The sequence below is a fragment of the Apus apus genome, chromosome 17, assembly GCF_020740795.1.
Source record: "Apus apus isolate bApuApu2 chromosome 17, bApuApu2.pri.cur, whole genome shotgun sequence".
Taxonomy (NCBI): domain Eukaryota; kingdom Metazoa; phylum Chordata; class Aves; order Apodiformes; family Apodidae; genus Apus; species Apus apus.
The window spans coordinates 5,775,127-5,793,944 of record NC_067298.1 but is presented as its reverse complement, the minus strand read 5'-3'; the positions used below and the strand labels follow the sequence as shown (position 1 = coordinate 5,793,944).

General features: G+C 50.3%; 2 protein-coding genes across 5 annotated transcripts in view; one reads left to right on the top strand and one right to left on the bottom strand.

The window, feature by feature from the left end:
• The window catches only part of CASKIN2 (CASK interacting protein 2), a 32,168-nt gene extending 31,206 nt beyond the window's left edge, over nt 1-962 (bottom strand). For all 3 annotated transcript variants that reach the window (XM_051634720.1, XM_051634723.1, XM_051634721.1), the window contains exon 1: nt 767-962. The gene's annotated coding sequence lies outside the window, so the exon portion shown is untranslated. The remainder of the gene's footprint in view (nt 1-766) is intronic.
• Nucleotides 963-13,763: 12,801 nt separating this feature from the next.
• LOC127391771 (melanin-concentrating hormone receptor 1-like) lies at nt 13,764-18,606 on the top strand. Of its 2 annotated transcripts, none has more exons than XM_051634881.1 (2): nt 13,764-13,926; nt 17,291-18,606. In XM_051634881.1, exons 1-2 carry the CDS (start codon nt 13,800-13,802, stop codon nt 18,334-18,336), a joined length of 1,173 nt encoding a protein of 390 aa, XP_051490841.1. In that variant the 5' UTR covers nt 13,764-13,799; the 3' UTR covers nt 18,337-18,606. The 2 variants fall into 2 exon arrangements, with proteins under 2 accessions (XP_051490841.1, XP_051490840.1); XM_051634880.1 differs by having other exon boundaries at nt 17,288-18,606.
• Nucleotides 18,607-18,818: the final 212 nt, after the last annotated feature.

Below are 18,818 nucleotides of genomic sequence, written 5' to 3'. Positions count from 1 at the left end.
ACCGTCCTTGCAGTCTTCAAAACTATTGCATTTAACCCTGTGTACCACATCCAGCATCGTGCTGCTCTTCAAAAGTGCTCACAAAAAGTGAACGTAAGGGCATTGAAACTATTTACTTCTTTTAAAAATCTGCGTAGCCTCGCTCAGAGAGCAGCCCCGTGCTGCTGCCCACCTCTCCCGGAGCACACCGGGCTCAGCGAGTACCTCGGAGGTTATGGAGAGCTGGGAATACCCATCTCCACTTCTTCAGCCTCTCGCGAAGCGAGCAGCAGCGAAAGTAAAATTCAAGGAACGTTCAAAGCTGGAAAAGCAACTGCAAACATCCCTCCCACTCGAGCAGAGCTGAGCCTCCAGCCCAGGAATCCACCTGGAGAACGAAAGTATCCCAAACATTCCCGCAGCCAACGGCAGCACAGGGGAAGAAATAAAAAGGAGAGAAGGAAAACAAAACAAAACCAATTACGTAAAGGGAGAAGGAAAGATGCGAAAGAGGAGGCAGCAAGGCTGGGTGCCGAAGGGGCGGGCGGGGGTAGCTCGCCTGCCCCGAGAGGCCCCGGGGAGCCCCGCGCTGCTGCCGCCGGGGCCGGGCCGGCAGCGATGGGGGCACCGGCCGCGCCTCCGCTCCCCCCGCCCCGAGACCCCCACGGTCCTCCTCTAGGAGGGCTCGGGGGGAGGGATTTTTGCCCACCCCCAGACGAATCGCCCCGCTGCTTCTGCGAGCGGCCGAAGCCCGGGGGGGGCTTCGCAACCGGTGGTCCCCACTCACCTGCCGGAGCTCCCGGCCCGCCCAGTCGCGCCGCACCGGGGCGAACCGAGTCGAGCCGCGCCGGACTGCACCGAGCCGAGCGGTACCGCTCCGGATCGAGCTGCACCGAGAAGTATAAAGCCGAGCAGCAACTTGCCGAGCCGTGCGGAGCGGGACCGGGACCGCAGCGAGCGGCGCGGTCCCAGGTACCGGCTCGGCAAAGTCCCGCTCAGACTGGCCCCGTCCCGGCAGGAAATCCCTCCCCAGCCCGGTCTGATTGGAAAAGCCCGGCGGGTTGTGCGGGCTGGGCAGGGCCGGGGCTGCTGTCACTCACCGTGATGCGCCGGCAGAGTCGGGCAGGGGCCGGGCCGCGGCAGCCCCTCCGCACCGGCACCGCTCCCGGCCCGCACCGGAGCGGGGCTCGCCCCCGGGGCTCTCAGACAAGAGGCTCGTTTGGAGCGGGGCCCGGCTGGAGAACCACCGCGGACCGGGAGCAGCTTCGGGGGGGCGGGACCGAGCCGATGCCCCGGGACCGGCTCCGGGGGGAGGCTCCCCCAGCCTCGACCCGGTGTCTGGAACCTGCCCCGGGGGGCGATTCCCCACCCTCCGATCGACCCAGAGCTCCAGGACCGGCCCTGGGGGAAGTTCCCCATCCTCAATGCAGGACCAACAAGGTGGTCCGGGACCTGCCGCAGTGGGCGATCCTCCATCCTCGACCTGGGACCGAGCCTGTGGTGCAGGACTGGCCCCGGGGGGCAACAGCCCATCTTCAGCCGCAGGCCGACCTGATCAGCCCTTTGGCCCCTCCAGCACCGACCACCCTGGCAGAGGGGCTGCACAAAGCTGGTGATAGCACACACAGGACTAAAACCCACCCATCCCCAGCTGTCCCAGCCCCAAATTAATCCTACTTTCACAAAGAACTAAAACCACCAAAACCCACCCATTTCTGCCAGTCCTCAACAGAAAGACCAAAGCCGAGTACCCCCTCAAGCACAGTTCTCTTAAAACAAGAGATTGCCTAATAAAGCTGGACAGCTTTTGCTGCATGATACCACTGGATTATCATCAACTAATCAGATTAAAACCACGCAAAGGCTTTGATATTATTCACTAAATGCCCAGCCCACAGCTCCCTGGGGGAGTTGCAATGATCCAGTACCTCTCGAACCAGGCCTCAAGACATTCTGCCAAATGATGGTTTCGTGAGCAAACCCAATAAGTGGGATCTTTGGCAAGGAGGAAGAAGTGATATTTCAAGACACACCCTGTCCTTTCAGTTTGGGAATAAAGAGATTATTATGCACATCTAATTATAAATGTCAACATTTTATGGCTGCTATGTTGAAGCATGAAGCTGTAAGTAGCCCAGCTAGGAAGGGTTGTGAAGTGGAAGGTCTTATTCCTCCTGTGAGTTTTGCCAGAGCCTGTAAAGCACAGTGACATTTATAATAATCCCCTGAATTTATGTATCACCTTTTGTCCTTTTAAGGATCTTAATTAAACTTTGCAACTCCCTGAGCACAGATTAAATCCACTTTGCAAAAGAGAAGCCCAGGCCCTGCTTAGTGCAAAATGTGTGCGTCCTGTTTCAGGCTGGGGTAGGACTTTTCCACCCCCACGACCTCTGGTAAGCACACTGTTACACCACCATCAGAACACACACCAATATTCCCAGCCAAAGGTTATGCTGCCTCAGTTACACTCCTGTGGTTAAAGCTGGGTAAAATTTAAGCTTTGATCTCTGGTGTCACTCAAGCCTTTTGAATGGCAGGTATCACTGAAGGGTTTACCCTGATTTACTAGAAAACCACAATTTTTAGTGCAGCCTTTGAGCATTAAGTTGGCACTCTCAGCTCTGCACCAACTCTGCCTGCTAGCAACAGAGCTGGGATGACCAGAGAGCAGCCCCCACTTCCTCTCATACATCCCACAGCTTTCCATCAACTCCTGGAGGTTAAACACCTCACGGGTGATCCCACCACAAAGACCTGCCAGCAGCTGCAGCCATGCCTGCCTTGCAAAGCCAGACCCACCATTCCCGTGTCTGCAGAGCAGGTGCCGAGAGCATGAATTGAGTTTCCACTCCAGAGAAACCTCTTCTAATGTTTTTCTACCTCTCTGCACCAGAGAGATTTGCAGTCCGGGGGCAGTTTTGGGGGTGCAGACACCCTGGAGGGGCCGGCTCAGTCCTCATCTCCTGACGAAAGCTGCCCAAGGCAGCACCGATTTGTGTCCCACAGTTTGGATGTGAGGTGTGGGGGCTCCCACCCGCGCTCGGGTCCGGCGGGGCCCCCGCTCCTGCTTGCAGCTTCAGGTCGATGTTGCCATCTAGAGGCTCCTGCTACAACGATCATCTCCTTGAAACGTGTTGGGACGGAGCTGTTTTTTAATTCAATACGACATAGCAAAGCAGCTTTGGGGGCTGAGGGGGAGGAGCAGATTAGCTGCTCCTACAGTTGATGCATTTTTGACTCAAAACACGGCTGCTTAACGCTTTGCCAGCTCACCCCAGCCCTTGTCTTGTATAGCTGATTGATGACCCCAGCTCATCTCCAAGCTCCAGCAGCTGTTCCAACTCCTCCTCTCTATTCTGAGATTGTTGTGGTTTGTTTTTTTCCCCGCACCTTCAAAACAAAGTGATGCATTTGCTACCAGAGAGAGAAGCAGCCCTGCTGGCAGGAGGGATGCACACAGCAGTGTCCATGGCAGCTCTGCTGTCAGAGCTGGCTCCAGGTGAGCCTGTGACAGCCACAGGTCCAAGATCTGAGAGTTGCTAAACTCCCACTCCCAAGTCTCACTCATGAAAGTCAAACTTGGAAAATTGTGGCAATCTCATCCACACCCAGTAGGAAGGGGTAGGAGGGCTGCAAAGGCCCACAGCAGATATCCAAAATATTTTAAGTATGTTACGAACCAGCTGGATGGAAACATAACTTTGCCAGCCCCAGGAGCCCTTCCCGCAGATCCTGTTCATTCCCACAGCACATGGCCTCACTGTGAGCTCTGAAGACAATGGGTGCTCAACTGCTGGGCTGTGAACTGTAAGCAGCCCAGCAACTCATTCCTAGTGCTCAGCAGGCACATCCTGACACATCCTGCAGGAACCCTTCCCTGCACAAGCATCTCTCCTCTCCTGCATGATGCCTGGGACAGGTATTTCCCACCTCCCTCAGTGCTCCACCTCACTGGCCAAGGACAAAGCTAGAGAAGGACAGGAGAACCAAACACACATGGTGCTCATGTACTCATTTATTCTACTACCTTTTGAAAACCTTCTTGGCAATCGCTGCTGCTGGAAGAAGCCCAAGAAGGTTTTATCAAGGGGGAAATGCACTGCCCACAAGGAGGTGGATACTGTGCTCTCCAGGATTAGGCCTTGGCAGAGGGGTTTTTGGGCTAGTTTGGCCCCAGACACCTCCTGCCTCTGCACCATGTGCAGCACAGCCACTGCCTGCAGCCCCAGGCTGGCTGAGCTTCAATGCCAGGACAAATCCCAGCTCCAGGCTAGAACCTGATCACAGCTCCATGTGCATGTGCCCTGCAAAGATGAATGTCAGCCACAGTATGGAAAACAGTGGCAACTACCCTTTTTAGAGCTGGTGGTACCTGCTGGTGGCAGACAACATAAACTGTACCTAGATTCAGCTCTCCAGCAGGTAACAGGGCTTTGGAGATGATTTGGCAAGCTCTGCTCAACTACAGTCTTTTACAGCAAAGAAATCCCCCTCACACTTGAGACCTGAGGTATCCAGCCCTTGGCAACATCACTCCACTGGAGTCCAGCTCCAAGCACCCTCAGAAAAGCATCTCCACAGCCACAGCTCAAACACAAGTTGGGAGGTACAGTCTGCACCAGTCTCTGCCCCAGCACAGCAAACCCTACGTACAATCCTTTCCCCTGCATCCACATGGGAATTTGGGCAGGCACTGGCACAGGGCTCCTGGTAGGAGCAGTTTTCCCATGTGCCAGCACTCGGCTCCAGCCAGACTCACCTCTCCAGGCACACGTGTGCTGCTCACACTACCCTTCTGTCCGCCTGCTTTCCTCCTCCATGAGCCTCCCACTGCTGAAAGCCACTTCCTTCTGGTCCTGTGCCTTCCTTTCCTCTCTGTATCCCTTGCTCAGTCCCTCTCTCAGGAAATTAAAGATAATCCTCCCTTCTTCTGCTGCCAGATTCCCTGTTTAACATTCACTGCGTGTGCTTGCGCTGATTCAAAATGGGATTAGTTTTTCTGTTGCTTTGATGTCAGTTGGGCTTTGCACTTAAGGCAGAGGGGAAAAAAGAAAATGTCTGTTTACAAACCCCTCAGGTTCTGCCCATCCACTTGCACCTGTCCTGGAAATGAAGGTCAGGGATATTTACCTGCAGAAACTGGGTCCCCTTCTAGGTTCAACCTGGAGGAAATAGACTGACTTGTAACACCAGCACTACAGTCCCTGCATTGAGTGTTATTCTCTGGAAGTGCCCAGTTTCCATCTCGACTCTGTTATGATCCACCAGCAAGGATGCTGAATGGCTCCCATCAGGAGGGAGGTGTCATTGATCATCAGAAAACCACAACTTGTTGGCTGTCACTGAATATTGCAACCTCCAGCTGCCACATGTCAGGGAGCATGTGGGCCACCAGCATCACTTCAATAGAGACTGGGGCTCCAGGCTGTCTGCTGGGAATACCCTAAGCTGCTAATTTCTAAGGGAGAAGAAGGTGCTGGAGAGTGGTTAAGATGGAAATCCATACTCTGCTCCCAGTGGTGTGACACTTGTGGTACAGCACAGTCTATGAATCCAGGCATTTCCTCCTTCTTCCTTGGGCCTGAGCTTCTCTCTTTGGAGGACCAGGACTTGGGAGTTGTTTTCACTGGTACCTGAACACCACTCTGAAGCAGACAAAGAGCATGTCTCTCACTCTGCAACAGTCTTGCTTTGCCTCCAAGACCCAGCTTCTTGAGTCCACGATGTCCAGGCTAGCCTGCAGCACAGTTTGGAGTTGGGGGTGTGATCTCACTCATCTCTGCCCTGTGCTGATCTCACACCAGAAGAAGAGTCTTTTACACAGCCTTCTGCAGAGCTGCAACCAGGGCTGGGTTCTGATGGTGGGTCCCATTCCTGCTCATCCAGGACAGCCCTTTCCCAGTGTCTCCAGGGTTTCTGTTGCATGATGCTTCATCTTCATTTGCATCTGAGCTTCACTGCACAGGCAGTTGAGTCTCCTCTGGGTAACAGGCAGATCTGGAGACCACAAAACTGGAAATGTTTGGTTGCAACTGGAACCATGCCAGCAGCTTCCACAGGTTCTTTGGGAAAGTGATTTCACAGATGAGCACAGTCCAGCCATAGATGGGACCCATCTCCCAGCCCTGTCCCCAGTCAGAGGCACAACCAGTGCTTGGAGAGCAGAAGCATGGAAACAGCTAAGCATTCCTTGGGATCTGGCAACCATAAACTGTCACCCACACCACAGCACTGCAGCCCCAGCTGGCACTGCCACTGTGCTGGGCATCCTCCAGGATTGCCCAGGGACTCGGGACACACCTCTGCCAACAGCACAGTGTCTAATCCATTTTGCCTGGTACACACTCAGACTTGATTAATGCCTGCAATGAGCTCCATCCATCATCAGGGAGTAAAGGAGATTAACTCCACAGCGTGCCTGCCTCACGTTGATCCCATTCTCCAGGCCTCCTGACTAATGGCAAGGCCGCCTTATCTGTCAGGCCAGGAAACATGAATATCCAGGCTGACTGAGGGTGAAGGGAAGCTGTGGGAAACCAGGCTGCAGACAGGGCACTGTCAGCCTGGCCACAGCATGCTCTGCCATTGGGGCCATGCCAACATCCCCCTGCTCCCCAGGCTGCCAGCCCTGCCGTCCATTCCCTTTTCTCCCTGTTTCTCTGCACGCTCTGCTCCTTCCTCCCAGCCAGAGGGAGAGGAGCGACAGGAGCACTGATGCATCCCTGCAGGAATGCAATGTCAAAAACAAAGTTTGGGGCTCTATTTTTCCTTGACAGTCAGAAGGGAAGATATCATTCCCCATCCCTGGAAGGAGTTCGGATGGAGGCCTGGAATAACCCAGATTCCCTCTCAGGGCTGTGGGCAAGGTTCTGGCTGACCAGTGCTGTGAAGGGCAGCCTCTCTGCTGGGCTCTTTGGAGAGGACATGTGTGTAAAGTGGATGCAGGGAATTAGTGGTGCCATCTGGATAGGCTCCAGCTCCTGCCCCTGGCTCACAACTGATGCTTCATTAACAGCTCCCTCCTTTCAGTTCCCGTCTCCTTGGCTTCTGCCACGATCAGCTGGGCTGGAGTTTTGTTGTCTTGTTTTTTTTCCAAGTGGAAATTATTTCTCGTTTCTTTTAACAATCAGGACACAGAGAAAGAGACAGGAGAGGAAGGAATTTCCAGGAGATGAAAGGGCAGGATTAAGGACATGGCTTTTGCTTTGTTATCCTTCTAGTGTGGCTAAGAAATTCCTTTCAGGAGAAGGCTTTAATTAACTATGTTTTTCTGACAGAGAAGAAACCTGGACCTAGAGACAGGTCTGGTTTCTTGGATCTGCTGACAAGCCCAACAGCCCAGATTCATACACACACTCTTTTCTAGAGAACTCTGCACAATACATTTAATTTGCTTTACAAAGGCATTAACTGTCACCCCCGCCTGGAAAAAAAGTCAGAGGGGAAAAGAAAAAGGCATGAGCAAGGCAACCGTGCACAGCGCTGATGGGAAGACAATCTGAGTGCACTGACCCACAGTGCTATGGTGGCTTAGGATGTGGAAAGGGGTCTTTGCATAGAGGAATAACCCAGAGCAGGAGACAGTAGAAATATCTCCATTGCCTTCTAGACCAACAGCCCTTCTCACACAGCAGGGAAAAATCAGGGAGAGAGGAGAGAGAGACCCAGTGGCAAACTGGGACATTTAGAAAGCATCACACTGATGTATCTGCATCCTCTACTGCTGCAAAACCCTCCAGGAACCAAGTCAATCAAAAATAACATTTGGGCCTGATTTTTGTCCAGATGAACTCTCTCCAAATATTTTAAGGCAATCAGCAGAACGGCCATCTTTTGGCTTATTTAACTCTTCTCCTGAAACCTGAATTGAGTATGAAAGCAAGCATCATCTCAGAAAACACCTTGTTTTGTGAGCTTGACCTGCAAAACTGGACATGGTACCAGGTCTGCCCATCCCCAGCACCAGCCCACTCATCTCCCTGCACTCTGACTCTGCCCTGATCCACTTAGTCTTCCTGCAGCTCAACTTTCCGTGGAGACCTGGACATAAGAGACCAAAAATCCACACACATTTGCAGAGGAAGTTTCACTCCCATCTTACACAACAGCAGCAACTCCTGTCAGGGAAATCTCACCTGATCCCTCTGACAATTGCATTTGCCTTGTTTTGAGCCATGTTAAACAGGGAGCTCACACCAAACCCACATCTTGCTCCTCTCCCATCTTTCCAACTAATGAGCTCCCAGCTGAGAACAACTGCTGATTGCTGTTGCTGAAATGTCTGTCTCTGCTCTTTATGTTTAACAGCCCAAGGGGTTAAGTGGTTTACAGATTGTTTTCATAAGTTAGCGTCACTTTTTATTATAATTTTAAAAGATTCCCAACTCTTCCAGTGCCCTCAACCACAGCCTCCAACCCTGGCAGACATCTCCATGCCCAGCAGCAGCACAGGGCACATATGGCTGATTTTCCAGGGGGAAGCAGAGAGGAAAACAACATCTGGCTACTCCAGTGACCTGACTGCCCAAGTGAGCTGAGCTTTTCCTGGGGCCTGAAGGTTCCCATCAGAAGAGTTTCCCATCCCTTGCTACCACCACTAACAGCCCTCCTCTAAACACAAGACGCCAGTCTCATTTGTGATTTCATTCCTTATTTTACAGGTTTTCAGCTTCTCCAACCAAAGAATGTCCTGGGAGATGCTGTATCAAATGCTTTACTGGACTTCAGGTAGATTCAATGTACCGCAGCTCAAAAATCAGCTATTACTGCTTTCCTCCCTCCTGCCCTTGCTCAGAATCAGGCAGCAGGATTGCAGTCTTTGGTTATAAAACATCACCTCTCTTCTAATAGCTCTGTCATAAATCCTTGTGCTTGGATTTGCAATTTCAAGTGACAGCTCTTTTTCAAGCAGTGACTAGAGTTTATCTCATCTCCCTGACTTGAACCTCTGAGGATTTTTAGTTTTGCTCCATCTCAGATCTGTAATTTCCATTTCCAAGTTCAACACCATTATTCTCATTGAAAAGGGTGCCAGAGCCCTCATTTCAGGTTGGGCAGACATCTATTCTTGGTTGCCAACCCCTGTGCATCAATCCTCCTGCTCTGCCTCCTCCTGAACCCACGAGCTACAAAACTGAGCCAAAGTTTCTTTTCCCAGTTCAGGCTCGGGAGGAATTCAGGTTACAGCTTCCTCCTCCTTGCACTAATGCCTGTTCTTGTAGAAGGGAAGCACAGTGACTAACACCATAGCCTGCAGCAGGATTTGCTTCCCTGGGGGCTCCTGGCTGTTTCTGTTGGATGTTGAGAGCTGCCAGCAGCTTCTTATCTCTGCTGATGGGATCTTCCCGTTTCACTGAGCACAGATCCACATCCTTGACCTCAGCACATGGCTGTGGACAGCCATGGAGCCCACCAGCCTCTCAGATTCCCTGTCACAGGACAAGCCCTGCTTGGCTCCTTCTTATTTTTGGCTGTGCTTTTGTCTCTGGGATTCTCTAACCTTTAGCAATCAAGACAAAACCACAGGAGGCTGCTGCCCTGGCCTTTGGCTCACTGCAAGTAACTGGGATGGTCAGAGGCTGAAGACTTAAACCTCAAATTACCAGTGTGAGACTAGAATGAGCCAGGACTGACCAGGCAGCTTGGACATATCATTTGAAGGGCAGGAAGCCTGTGGGAGAGAGGAGGTGGTCATCTGGGTTCAGATAAATGCCCACTTTGTGCTAATTAATTAGAAACCCAGTATGGATAACAAGAGGGTGCAGATGATGGCTTAGCTAAGTATTCCTGTAAAGCCACATGTGAGTTTATGGAGCAGGTGAGGAAGGGAATTCACTCTGTTTTGTTCATTAGAGACACACAGGCACAAGAGAAAGCAGAGTCTGGGAGCTGGGAAATCAGGGCTTTGCTCACAGCTCAGTCTCAGGCCACAGCTCCATGTTCATTAACACCAGCTCAGGGCAGTACCAGATCACACAGTACCAGAAAGTACTGGTCAGAAAGGAATCAAGCATCAAGACACAACAGCAACTTGTTTCCCAACAGCCAGACCATCTATGCAGCACACATCTAGATTGATGACAGCAACCCCTGAGTCACCATCAAATTGCCTTGACAAAGCTGTTCCTTCAAACCTTTGGGTTTTCTGGGGTTTAGTTTTCTTTAATCAAACAATTACATTCAGCACACACTCCTCTGTGGGGACGCAAATAGTTGTGCTGGGATAATCATTGCAAAAAGACAAATAAGATGCTGCCTAAGCCAGTGCTGGTGTAGGGAGAATTACTGTCAATTTTTGACCTCAAGCTCAGCACGTGGCTTTAGGGAAATTATTTAACTTTGCCACATGACACTTTCCTTCCCTGTAGATGAGAAGTTATAATAAAGAATCACTTTCCAGAATCAAGGGAGGCAAAACAGATCAACTGGAAACTGCTTTACCAGTTTTGCCTGAAAAGGGGTGAGACTGATGTGCAACTACTGGACAGAGACAGCAAGATGCAAGTACTTGGCCAGGATGGAGGGTTGATGCACCATGTCTGACACTTCCTGAATTAAATCATCCCCATCCCTAAGGCCACTGCAAGGATGAAACTTCACCCATTAGGCTATTTGATCAATACAAAGAGCTAAGTAATAAAAATGCAGAGGCCTGTTCTGTAAGTCAAGAGTTGTGAATAAGGAGACCAGTGAGTTAGAGGGGAGGATTAACAACTTGGCTTTTAGTGAAGGCTCCTCTCTCTAGAGTGCAAATCAGAGCAGTAGCTAGGCACTAAATAAATATTTAGCAAATGAGAAAGTTTCCATTTAATGAGAAATTATTTGGTGAAATGAGCTGGGGAGAGGGTTTCAGTAGCACAGTAACAGAAGCTGGCACTGCCTTCTGCCCCACGGGATGCTGTGGTTCTACTCCTGTTGCATAAGATAGGATCTCCAGCTGGGATAGATACAGGAAATACAAATCATTACTGAAATGCAAGAGTCTTTCAGGGTTAAACCACTGTTAGACCAACCAGATTCACTCCCTAGTCATGGAATTTGCCTAGCAGCAGCTTTGGGAGATCACTATCTCTCTTCATAGCAGTAATGTTGCAGAAAGGATGGTCTAAGGATAGTGGTGATATCAAGTTTGTAGGAAGTAATTTTTTTTTCTTTTATGTTCAAGGGCTCAACTCCGTTTCCACACCTTTATCTGCATCATTAGGCTGTCGAGATGGCAGTTCTCTACATAAATGTTAATTACTATATATCTTTTAAGATGTGTTTCCAAGGGCTTAGTGCCTCAGTCTTCCTTTTAATTACATGGAGTGGTTAGTACAACTCCTCAGCTATATCCCAAGGCCCCTTGAGAGCTTCTCCCTGCTGCAGTTTCCAGTCCATGAGCACTCACAGAACTAGTCCTTCAGAGACCTGCTGTCTTCAAGTCTTCAGTGAGATAATGAGCTGACTGCCATGCCTGCTTCTTCTGGCAACAATGAGCTCTGTGCACAGACAGGCTGAGCATCACCAATTGCTGCAGTTAACATTCCTCTCCTTCCCCTCTATCCTTTCAGCTCGGGGGCCGGGGGGGGGGGGGGGGGGGGGGGGGGTTGGGGGGGGGGGGCTAGAATTATAGAGACCAGCCACTCATTGGGGCAGGAATTTCCATAGATTGATATTCCATAGATTGACATTCCATAGATTGACATAGCAGAAAGGGAGAACCAAATCTCCTCAGTCTGCTGTAAAAGCCCAGTAATAAAACAGACACACAGCCATGCTGGGGAAGTGACTCAAGTGCTGAGCACAGCTTTGTCACTGCAGCTGTGACATGTGTGCATCAGGGGTGGAGCAGATGTGATTTATCATGCCCCTACAGCTAAGAAGGAGGAATTACAGTTTCCTCAAATGCAAGGCAGTTTCTAAGTGAACAGCAACATTTGAGATTGCAAATTAAAAATAACGCTGTCCTTTGGAAACTGCTAAATTTAAATGTCAGGTTCTTGAAAGCTGTAAGATAGCTCGTTCCTCTCCAGGGAAAGTGAGTAGGAGCTTGTCTGTGCAGGGAAAAATGTTTGGAATAGCAACTACCCACCAGTCTCCCACACAAACACTCATACTCTATACTTCAATACTGGATTAAATGAAATTACACAAAGGCACTCACTGCAGAGGACATCAACCTGCTCACAATAGCTCTCCTGCCTTAGCTCATTCTCTCTGCACACTAACCATACCTTGTTTTGCAGCAGTAACCCCATAGAGATGAGCACTAGGATTTGCCCAAGATGTGAGAAAAAAAAAAAAGGCATTTTAAAAAAAATATTATGTGACTGAGAAGCATCACTTTTTCCACAACAGTGCAGGTTCAAAACTGTCATCTATACCACAGATATCTGCCAGGGAAAAACCTCTTGGGCAAATGACTGAGACAACTCCAGAGACTCAGCAAAAACCTCATAGCCTGACAGACTGGCTGCAGCCCATCTCCAGTTCCTGAGAGCTACAATGCCTTGGTGAAGCATCTCCACGTTCCTGTCTACTGCTGGTCCACTAGAGGACAACCTAACGATGATGAACTCCTTTGGCTGACACAATGAAAGGCCCATACTAAAAATGCTGCTGTCAAATCTGGTTTACAGCCCATGCTGGGATTGTTTGTGGTATGAGTGTGCTAGGCCTCTTTTTTAATGGTACAGAGAACTTCTAGTCCTGTTTGATACAGCCTTATGGAGCTCCAAATAATGGTGCCTGCAGTTGATGCCAGCCTTTAACAACTACAGGAAAAGAGACAGAAGCAAGGGAGATTTCCAGACAGATGTAGTTTTTATAAAACAAACCCAATCCCCTGCACTGCACTCAACCACAGAGGAAAAAGCTGGCTGTTGCTGCTGGTTTTCTTGCAGGCTTTTGACATAATAGTGTGCTTTTTATTTCAGGAAATGCTCAGAGGTACAGGATGATCCTTTTACCCTGGTAACATGTGATTTAATCAAACCCTAATGGAGGAACCCAACTCATGTATAAACAGTAGGCAGGAAGGACAACAAAATCATCAGAAAAGAGCAGGCTACTGCTCTGGCAAGGCACAGAAAAAGAGCAAAGCAAATCTCAAAGCCCAAAGAGGTTCCTGCTTAGTATTTTTAAGGCCAAAAAAACAGAACACAAAATCTGAGCTAGCAATAGGGCTAATTTCTGGAGCTAGGAAACAAATTACCAGTGGCAAGAAGTGGAACAGCAAAGATCTAATTACAAGTGTCTCAGCTTGAAAATAGTTATATGGGTCAGAGGGTCAAAACAACAGAGTTTTCAGTGGGCAGTTTGGTGCCCTGACATCCTCCAGCCCCACTAGTGGGAATGTGTCCATGACTCAGGCATGAAAACTGCCTTTATCTCTGCGAGAGAGAAAGGTACACACAGAGCAGGAGAGCAGAGCTACTTAAAAGGCAAAATCCGCTATTTGTCTCCCACTGACGATAGCACGAGCAGGCTGGCCACAGAGCTGGGAGGGCGCAGATCCTGCCATCCCCTCGGGGGCGGCTGGCGCTGGGAAGGGGCGCTGGCTGCAGCCCCGCCGAGGCACTGCGCAGGGCCCCCCGCCCGGGAGGAGGGCAGCTCCCCCAGCCCCGCCGCTCCCTCCCACCCCACGGCGATGGGGGGATGCTCTCAGACGACGCGGCTGGCGGAGTCAGCTGCTCCTTGATGCCAGTACCTGCTCCGCGTTCGGCGGGAGCGGAGCGGAGCCGCAGCCTGTGCTGGCCGGCTCGGGAAGGCTCCAAGCCCCCCGCACTCTGTCCGACCCTCGTCCGGGAAAAGGGGGCTGTGGGGGGGAGCACCACATGGCCTCAGCGGATCCACCGAGGGAACCTGACCAACTTTCTCCAGCCCTGGCACCAGGACTCGGTGCCATGGCTCCCGCCAACTCCTCCCGCAACTTCTCCGCACCCGAGGCTCGGAACGGCTCAGGTGAGCAGGGGCTGCGCGGGGGCGCGGAGACAGATTGGGGTTTATTTTTTTTTTGATGGGGCCAACTCCTCCTGCACGTGCCTCTTGAGCTGCTTCTGCCCAGCGGGGGCCGAGGGGCAGCCGGTGCCCCCCGAGGGGAGCGCAGCACCCCCCGTCCCCACTCCCGGGCCGGACCAGCCGGCAGCACCCGCGGGCGGACAGCTCCGGGACGGGCGGGGGTTCCCGGGGGCTGGGGCAGCCCCCCAAAGCCCCTGGACACCGCGCAGCACCAGAACATCACCGCTGGCCCCAGAGCCTTGAAGCTTTTGTCTGTGAGACACTAACAGCCCTTTGGTCTTAGCTGCAGAGAGGAGATGAAGCAGCCCAGCTGGGCAGGGAACACGGCAAGGAGAGCATGAGAGATCGCTGGGGAGGGAAGCAGAGATCCCCCTCAGTCTCGTGCTTTCTCCATGCTACAAAAATCAATGGTTTAGGGTCAGGCAGGCCAGTTCTCAACGGTGCAAGCTGGTGAAACTCTTCAACAGAAGGTGCTTCACATGTGGTCTTTGACTCCCGCTCCACCAGCATGTCCTTTATAAACTGAACACATACCTTAGGTGCCTCTTTCCAAAATGCAATACAGACAGTTTCTTCTATATCTGGGCATGACTGAGGGCAACAATTGCCTTAGAGAAAAAATATTAGGCCCATCCTCATTCAGTTCACATAGTGCAGTCCCCCTTTGGGACCTTTTTAAGAGAGTAACAGGGCAGCCACAGATCTACGATCAAGGACAAATAAATTCCTGAAGCTGTTTCGGTGAATAAAGTACAGCCACCTGGATGTGCACAGAAGCAGCACTGGAAATCCAGATTCAACCTTATCTCAAGATGAAAGAGGCTTTAGAAAAGAGATAACTTTGGAGTATTTGATAGGCATGCACTCCTGACTCCAGCCCATAATAGACACATGGGCTAGAGAGCTTCATATGAGCTTCCAGCTAACAACACTTGAAAGTCCTGCTTGTACAAATACCAGCAGCAGGAAAGATGCAACAGCCCTGTTCAGAACAGCTTTCACATGAAGCCTTTGGGCTTGCATGTGTTTTGCTCTAAGGCCAACTGAATTAATTCCAAATGTTACAGGGTCACCATGAGCACTCTATTGATTCTCCTGCAGGAAAGAGACCTTTTGTCCTAGTTTACAGCTAACCAAGGAGCCTTTACATTTCACTCATACAATCCACTCTCACTACATTCATGAAGTTTGGGACTAAGAGAGAGAACTCATAATAGCTATACACAGAACAGCACAACCACAGTCAGTCTTCCAAATTCTGGTCTGCCACCTTCAGGTATCAAGGGGGTGTGAGACTTATTTGGATGTTGAGGGGATGCACAGGCTGGATGCTGAAGATTAAGTATCATATCTCAATAGAGTGCTGATGACAGTGTTATCTACCAAAAGCCACGTCACATGGGGCATTTCCTTTCATTATTGAGATGCCAGGAAGAACAAGGGCTATTTAACCCCCCACAAATGGCCTGGACCAGGGTTTTTTGTGTTACCAACCCAGCCTGGCTTTCACCTTCAGGCCCTGCCAGTTCTCCTGTGTCTCATTGGCTGCCTTGTCATTCACATAGAGGCTTTCAGATAAAATGGTGCTGCAACAGCTCTACTGGATTCTGATCTTGGCTTCTACCTAAGCTGGCTGCTTCCTAGTGCCAGCAGGACTGAGACAGTGGCAGCTCATCATGCCTCTCTCCTAAGAGCACTGAAATATTACACAGTTGGGATGTCACACACCTACTTTTCCAGCCACAGGCTAGGGGTGTAGCCCCAGTCATCTTGCCAGTTCAGTCAAGCTTCTCTATGCCAAAGTAAACCTGGAGGAGTTTGTACTTAAGAAATCTAGAGGTCAAAGTTGGCAAATACCACCTCAGCAAACAGACACCACTGTGGCCGAGACAGCTCTTTATGAGTATCTGCTCTTCCCCTTAATCTCATTTTCAAAATTTCCCTACATTCTGTTGGAGATCTCTTCACTTCTATGGGTGCAGGCTGCTAAGGAGATGGAACAGCAGAGTGACTGAAAGTTTTCCAATTAAAACCACATTGCATCATCTGCAATTCAATGAAAGACACAAGCAGCCAAGGCTTAGGGGCTGTCATGTGTGTCTCTAACAGCCACACACACAACTCACACAAGTCTTTCCCCAGAAAAAAAAAAATCAGGTCCCACAGAAGTAATGAGATGAAATGAGATTTGCCTCAGCTGAGAAGGTGATTTAAGACTCCATCACACACTGCACACGACAGCCCAGCAGAAGAGAGCACCACAATCGGTGCCTCAGCCACCACCCTCTGTGCCCAAGAGCAGAGATCTCTGTGGGTTGGCACTTGGCTTGAAAATGTGATTTTAAAGCTGGGCTGGGGAGAGGGCAAATATGAATTTGATTATGTTTGGGCCTTCCACTCCAATCAGCAACAGTCAAGCATCAACACTGATGAGCTAAGTGTGTTCAGGCACGAATTTTGCCTTTGCAATCCACCTACCTCCAGAATACAGACAACAGCTTAAAGCCAGTTTTTGATCCATGTACAACTAAGGCATTCCCTGTTGAAGGGCCACTCAAACATACTCCCAAATCCCTGTTTGGCCACACACTTGGATTTCTTTCTAGACAATAAATTAGAAAAAGTGATAAGGACAAGGAAAGGTGGAAAGGAGTGTATCTTCTGGCCTAACCCTTACAGGAGAGGTGAGACACAGCCAGGGTACAGTCCCAGCTCTGACCATATAGATAAGCACTAGTTTTCTGCCTACATGGTCAATGGACTGTGTCTCATACTGTACAACAAAAGACAAATCACCCAACAGATGAGCTGAAGCTTTCTGACAACAGCTTGAGCACTGACAATATCCAGTTTTTGGCAGCCCATCCAGATTTTGGCACCCACAGAACTTTACTGCCCTGGTGTGGAAAGCACCAGCTGGCTCATCCACTCCCCTCACAAGGGCTGGACACCCAGCATTTCCCAGAAGAAAAGTTGCTATCAACTCCAAGTGCAGAAGCACACCAGCCTGATGTTAGTCCCCAAAAGGGAGCTGGGGAGGTTCAAGTCAGGACAGACGTACATGAGAAGAGCTGAGGAAAGACATCTATACACAGTCAGGTTTGGGTGCTGTGCTGCATGCATTGGGTGGCAGAGGAGGAGTTGTCAAGTCCCCAGCTAAGCCTCTCCAAGTACAGCAGAGGGTCTTAAACATCATTCCAAGCTGTATCTTTGTGGGGGATCCAGCTGCAGAACAGGGCAAGCACACAGAAATGTAGAGAGGTTGCTTCTAGGTTGCACTCATGGCTCTGGTTTGTTTTGGCAGTAGCAGAGAAGCCAGCACCATACACCAATGTGATCATGCCCAGTCTCTTCAGCATCATCTGCTTCCTGGGCATTGTGGGGAACCTCATTGTCATCTACACTATTGTCAAGAAGAAGAAACTGAAATGCAAACAAACCGTGCCTGACATTTTTATCTTCAACCTCTCCATTGTGGATCTCCTCTTCCTCTTGGGCATGCCCTTCCTCATCCACCAGCTCCTAGGCAATGGCTCCTGGTACTTTGGAGCTCCCTTATGCACCATAATCACTGCCCTGGACACCAACAGTCAGATCACCAGCACCAACATCCTTACAGTGATGACACTGGACCGTTACCTGGCTACTGTCTACCCTCTAAAATCTACCTACGTCAGGACCCCATGTGTTGCAGCTCTAGTAATCTGCTTGGTGTGGCTCCTCTCCTTCCTGACCATCATTCCCGTGTGGATGTACGCAGGTCTCATGCCTCTGGAGGATGGGACAGTCCGCTGTGCCCTCTTGCTTCCCAACCCAGAGACTGATATCTACTGGTTCACACTCTATCAGTTCATGCTGGCATTTGCTGTGCCACTGATTGTGATCTGTGTGGTCTATTTTAAGATCCTCCAGCACATGGCCACCGCTGTGGTCCCGTTGCCCCAGAGGAGCCTTCGCCTACGTACCAAGAAAGTCACCCACATGGCAGTTGCCATCTGCTCTGCCTTTTTTATTTGTTGGGCTCCCTTCTACATCCTCCAGCTGGTCCACCTCGGCATTGACACACCATCCATGGCCTTCTTTTATGCCTACAATTTTGCCATTAGCTTGGGCTATGCCAACAGTTGCCTCAACCCCTTCCTCTACATTGTCCTCAGTGAGAACTTCAAGCGCCAGTTCTTAGTGGCCATCCACCCTGCAAAAGAGCCATGTTGCAACAGCAGCTCTGCCAACAACAACAGCATGACAGAGGCTAGCGTGTGTCTGAAACTGGCACCAGAATCCACCCAGCAGACTCAGTTTCTGGAGGAATTTTCCTCACGTTCACTGCCTGTGACTGTGGCTGTTCACTAGGACACTCTGAAGTGACCACAACAAAAAGTTTTCAGATCTGTAAAGTCCATGGAGAATCAGCAACTTCAGGCAATTCTTGGTGAAGTGTATGAACTACAAACTTGAACCTCCAGGAGTTCAGGTGCCTCCTTTCCTCATTGCAGGGCTCTGCTCCTACACTGCCCTTGGCATACAAGGTGCTGTATTCTATCCCTTCTTCCCATTCCAGCACAGGAGGACTGTCATACAAGACACTGGGTCCCTAAAGAGGATGGATGGAAAAGAGAGAAAGGACAGAAAGAGGATTTGAAGGGGGAACGTTTACCCTGGAAAAGTAAACCCTCCATCAACAACTCTGCCCAGTGATTCCCTGCCACTTGTCCTGACCAAGATTCCTAAGCACTATGCCAATACAGAGCTCTTTTCCTTCAAAATGAACCTCCAAAACATGATGCCTTTTTTTTTTTAAATCCAACCTACAAACTTTGATGGCTGTGCTTATA

Bases quoted from the DNA above. Each gene is read 5' to 3' on its own strand.
- LOC127391771 (XM_051634880.1), top strand. From the start codon at position 13,800: ATGGCCTCAGCGGATCCACCGAGGGAACCTGACCAACTTTCTCCAGCC. The intron at 13,927-17,287 runs GTGAGCAGGGGC...TTGTTTTGGCAG, and splicing joins CGAGGCTCGGAACGGCTCAG to TAGCAGAGAAGCCAGCACCA.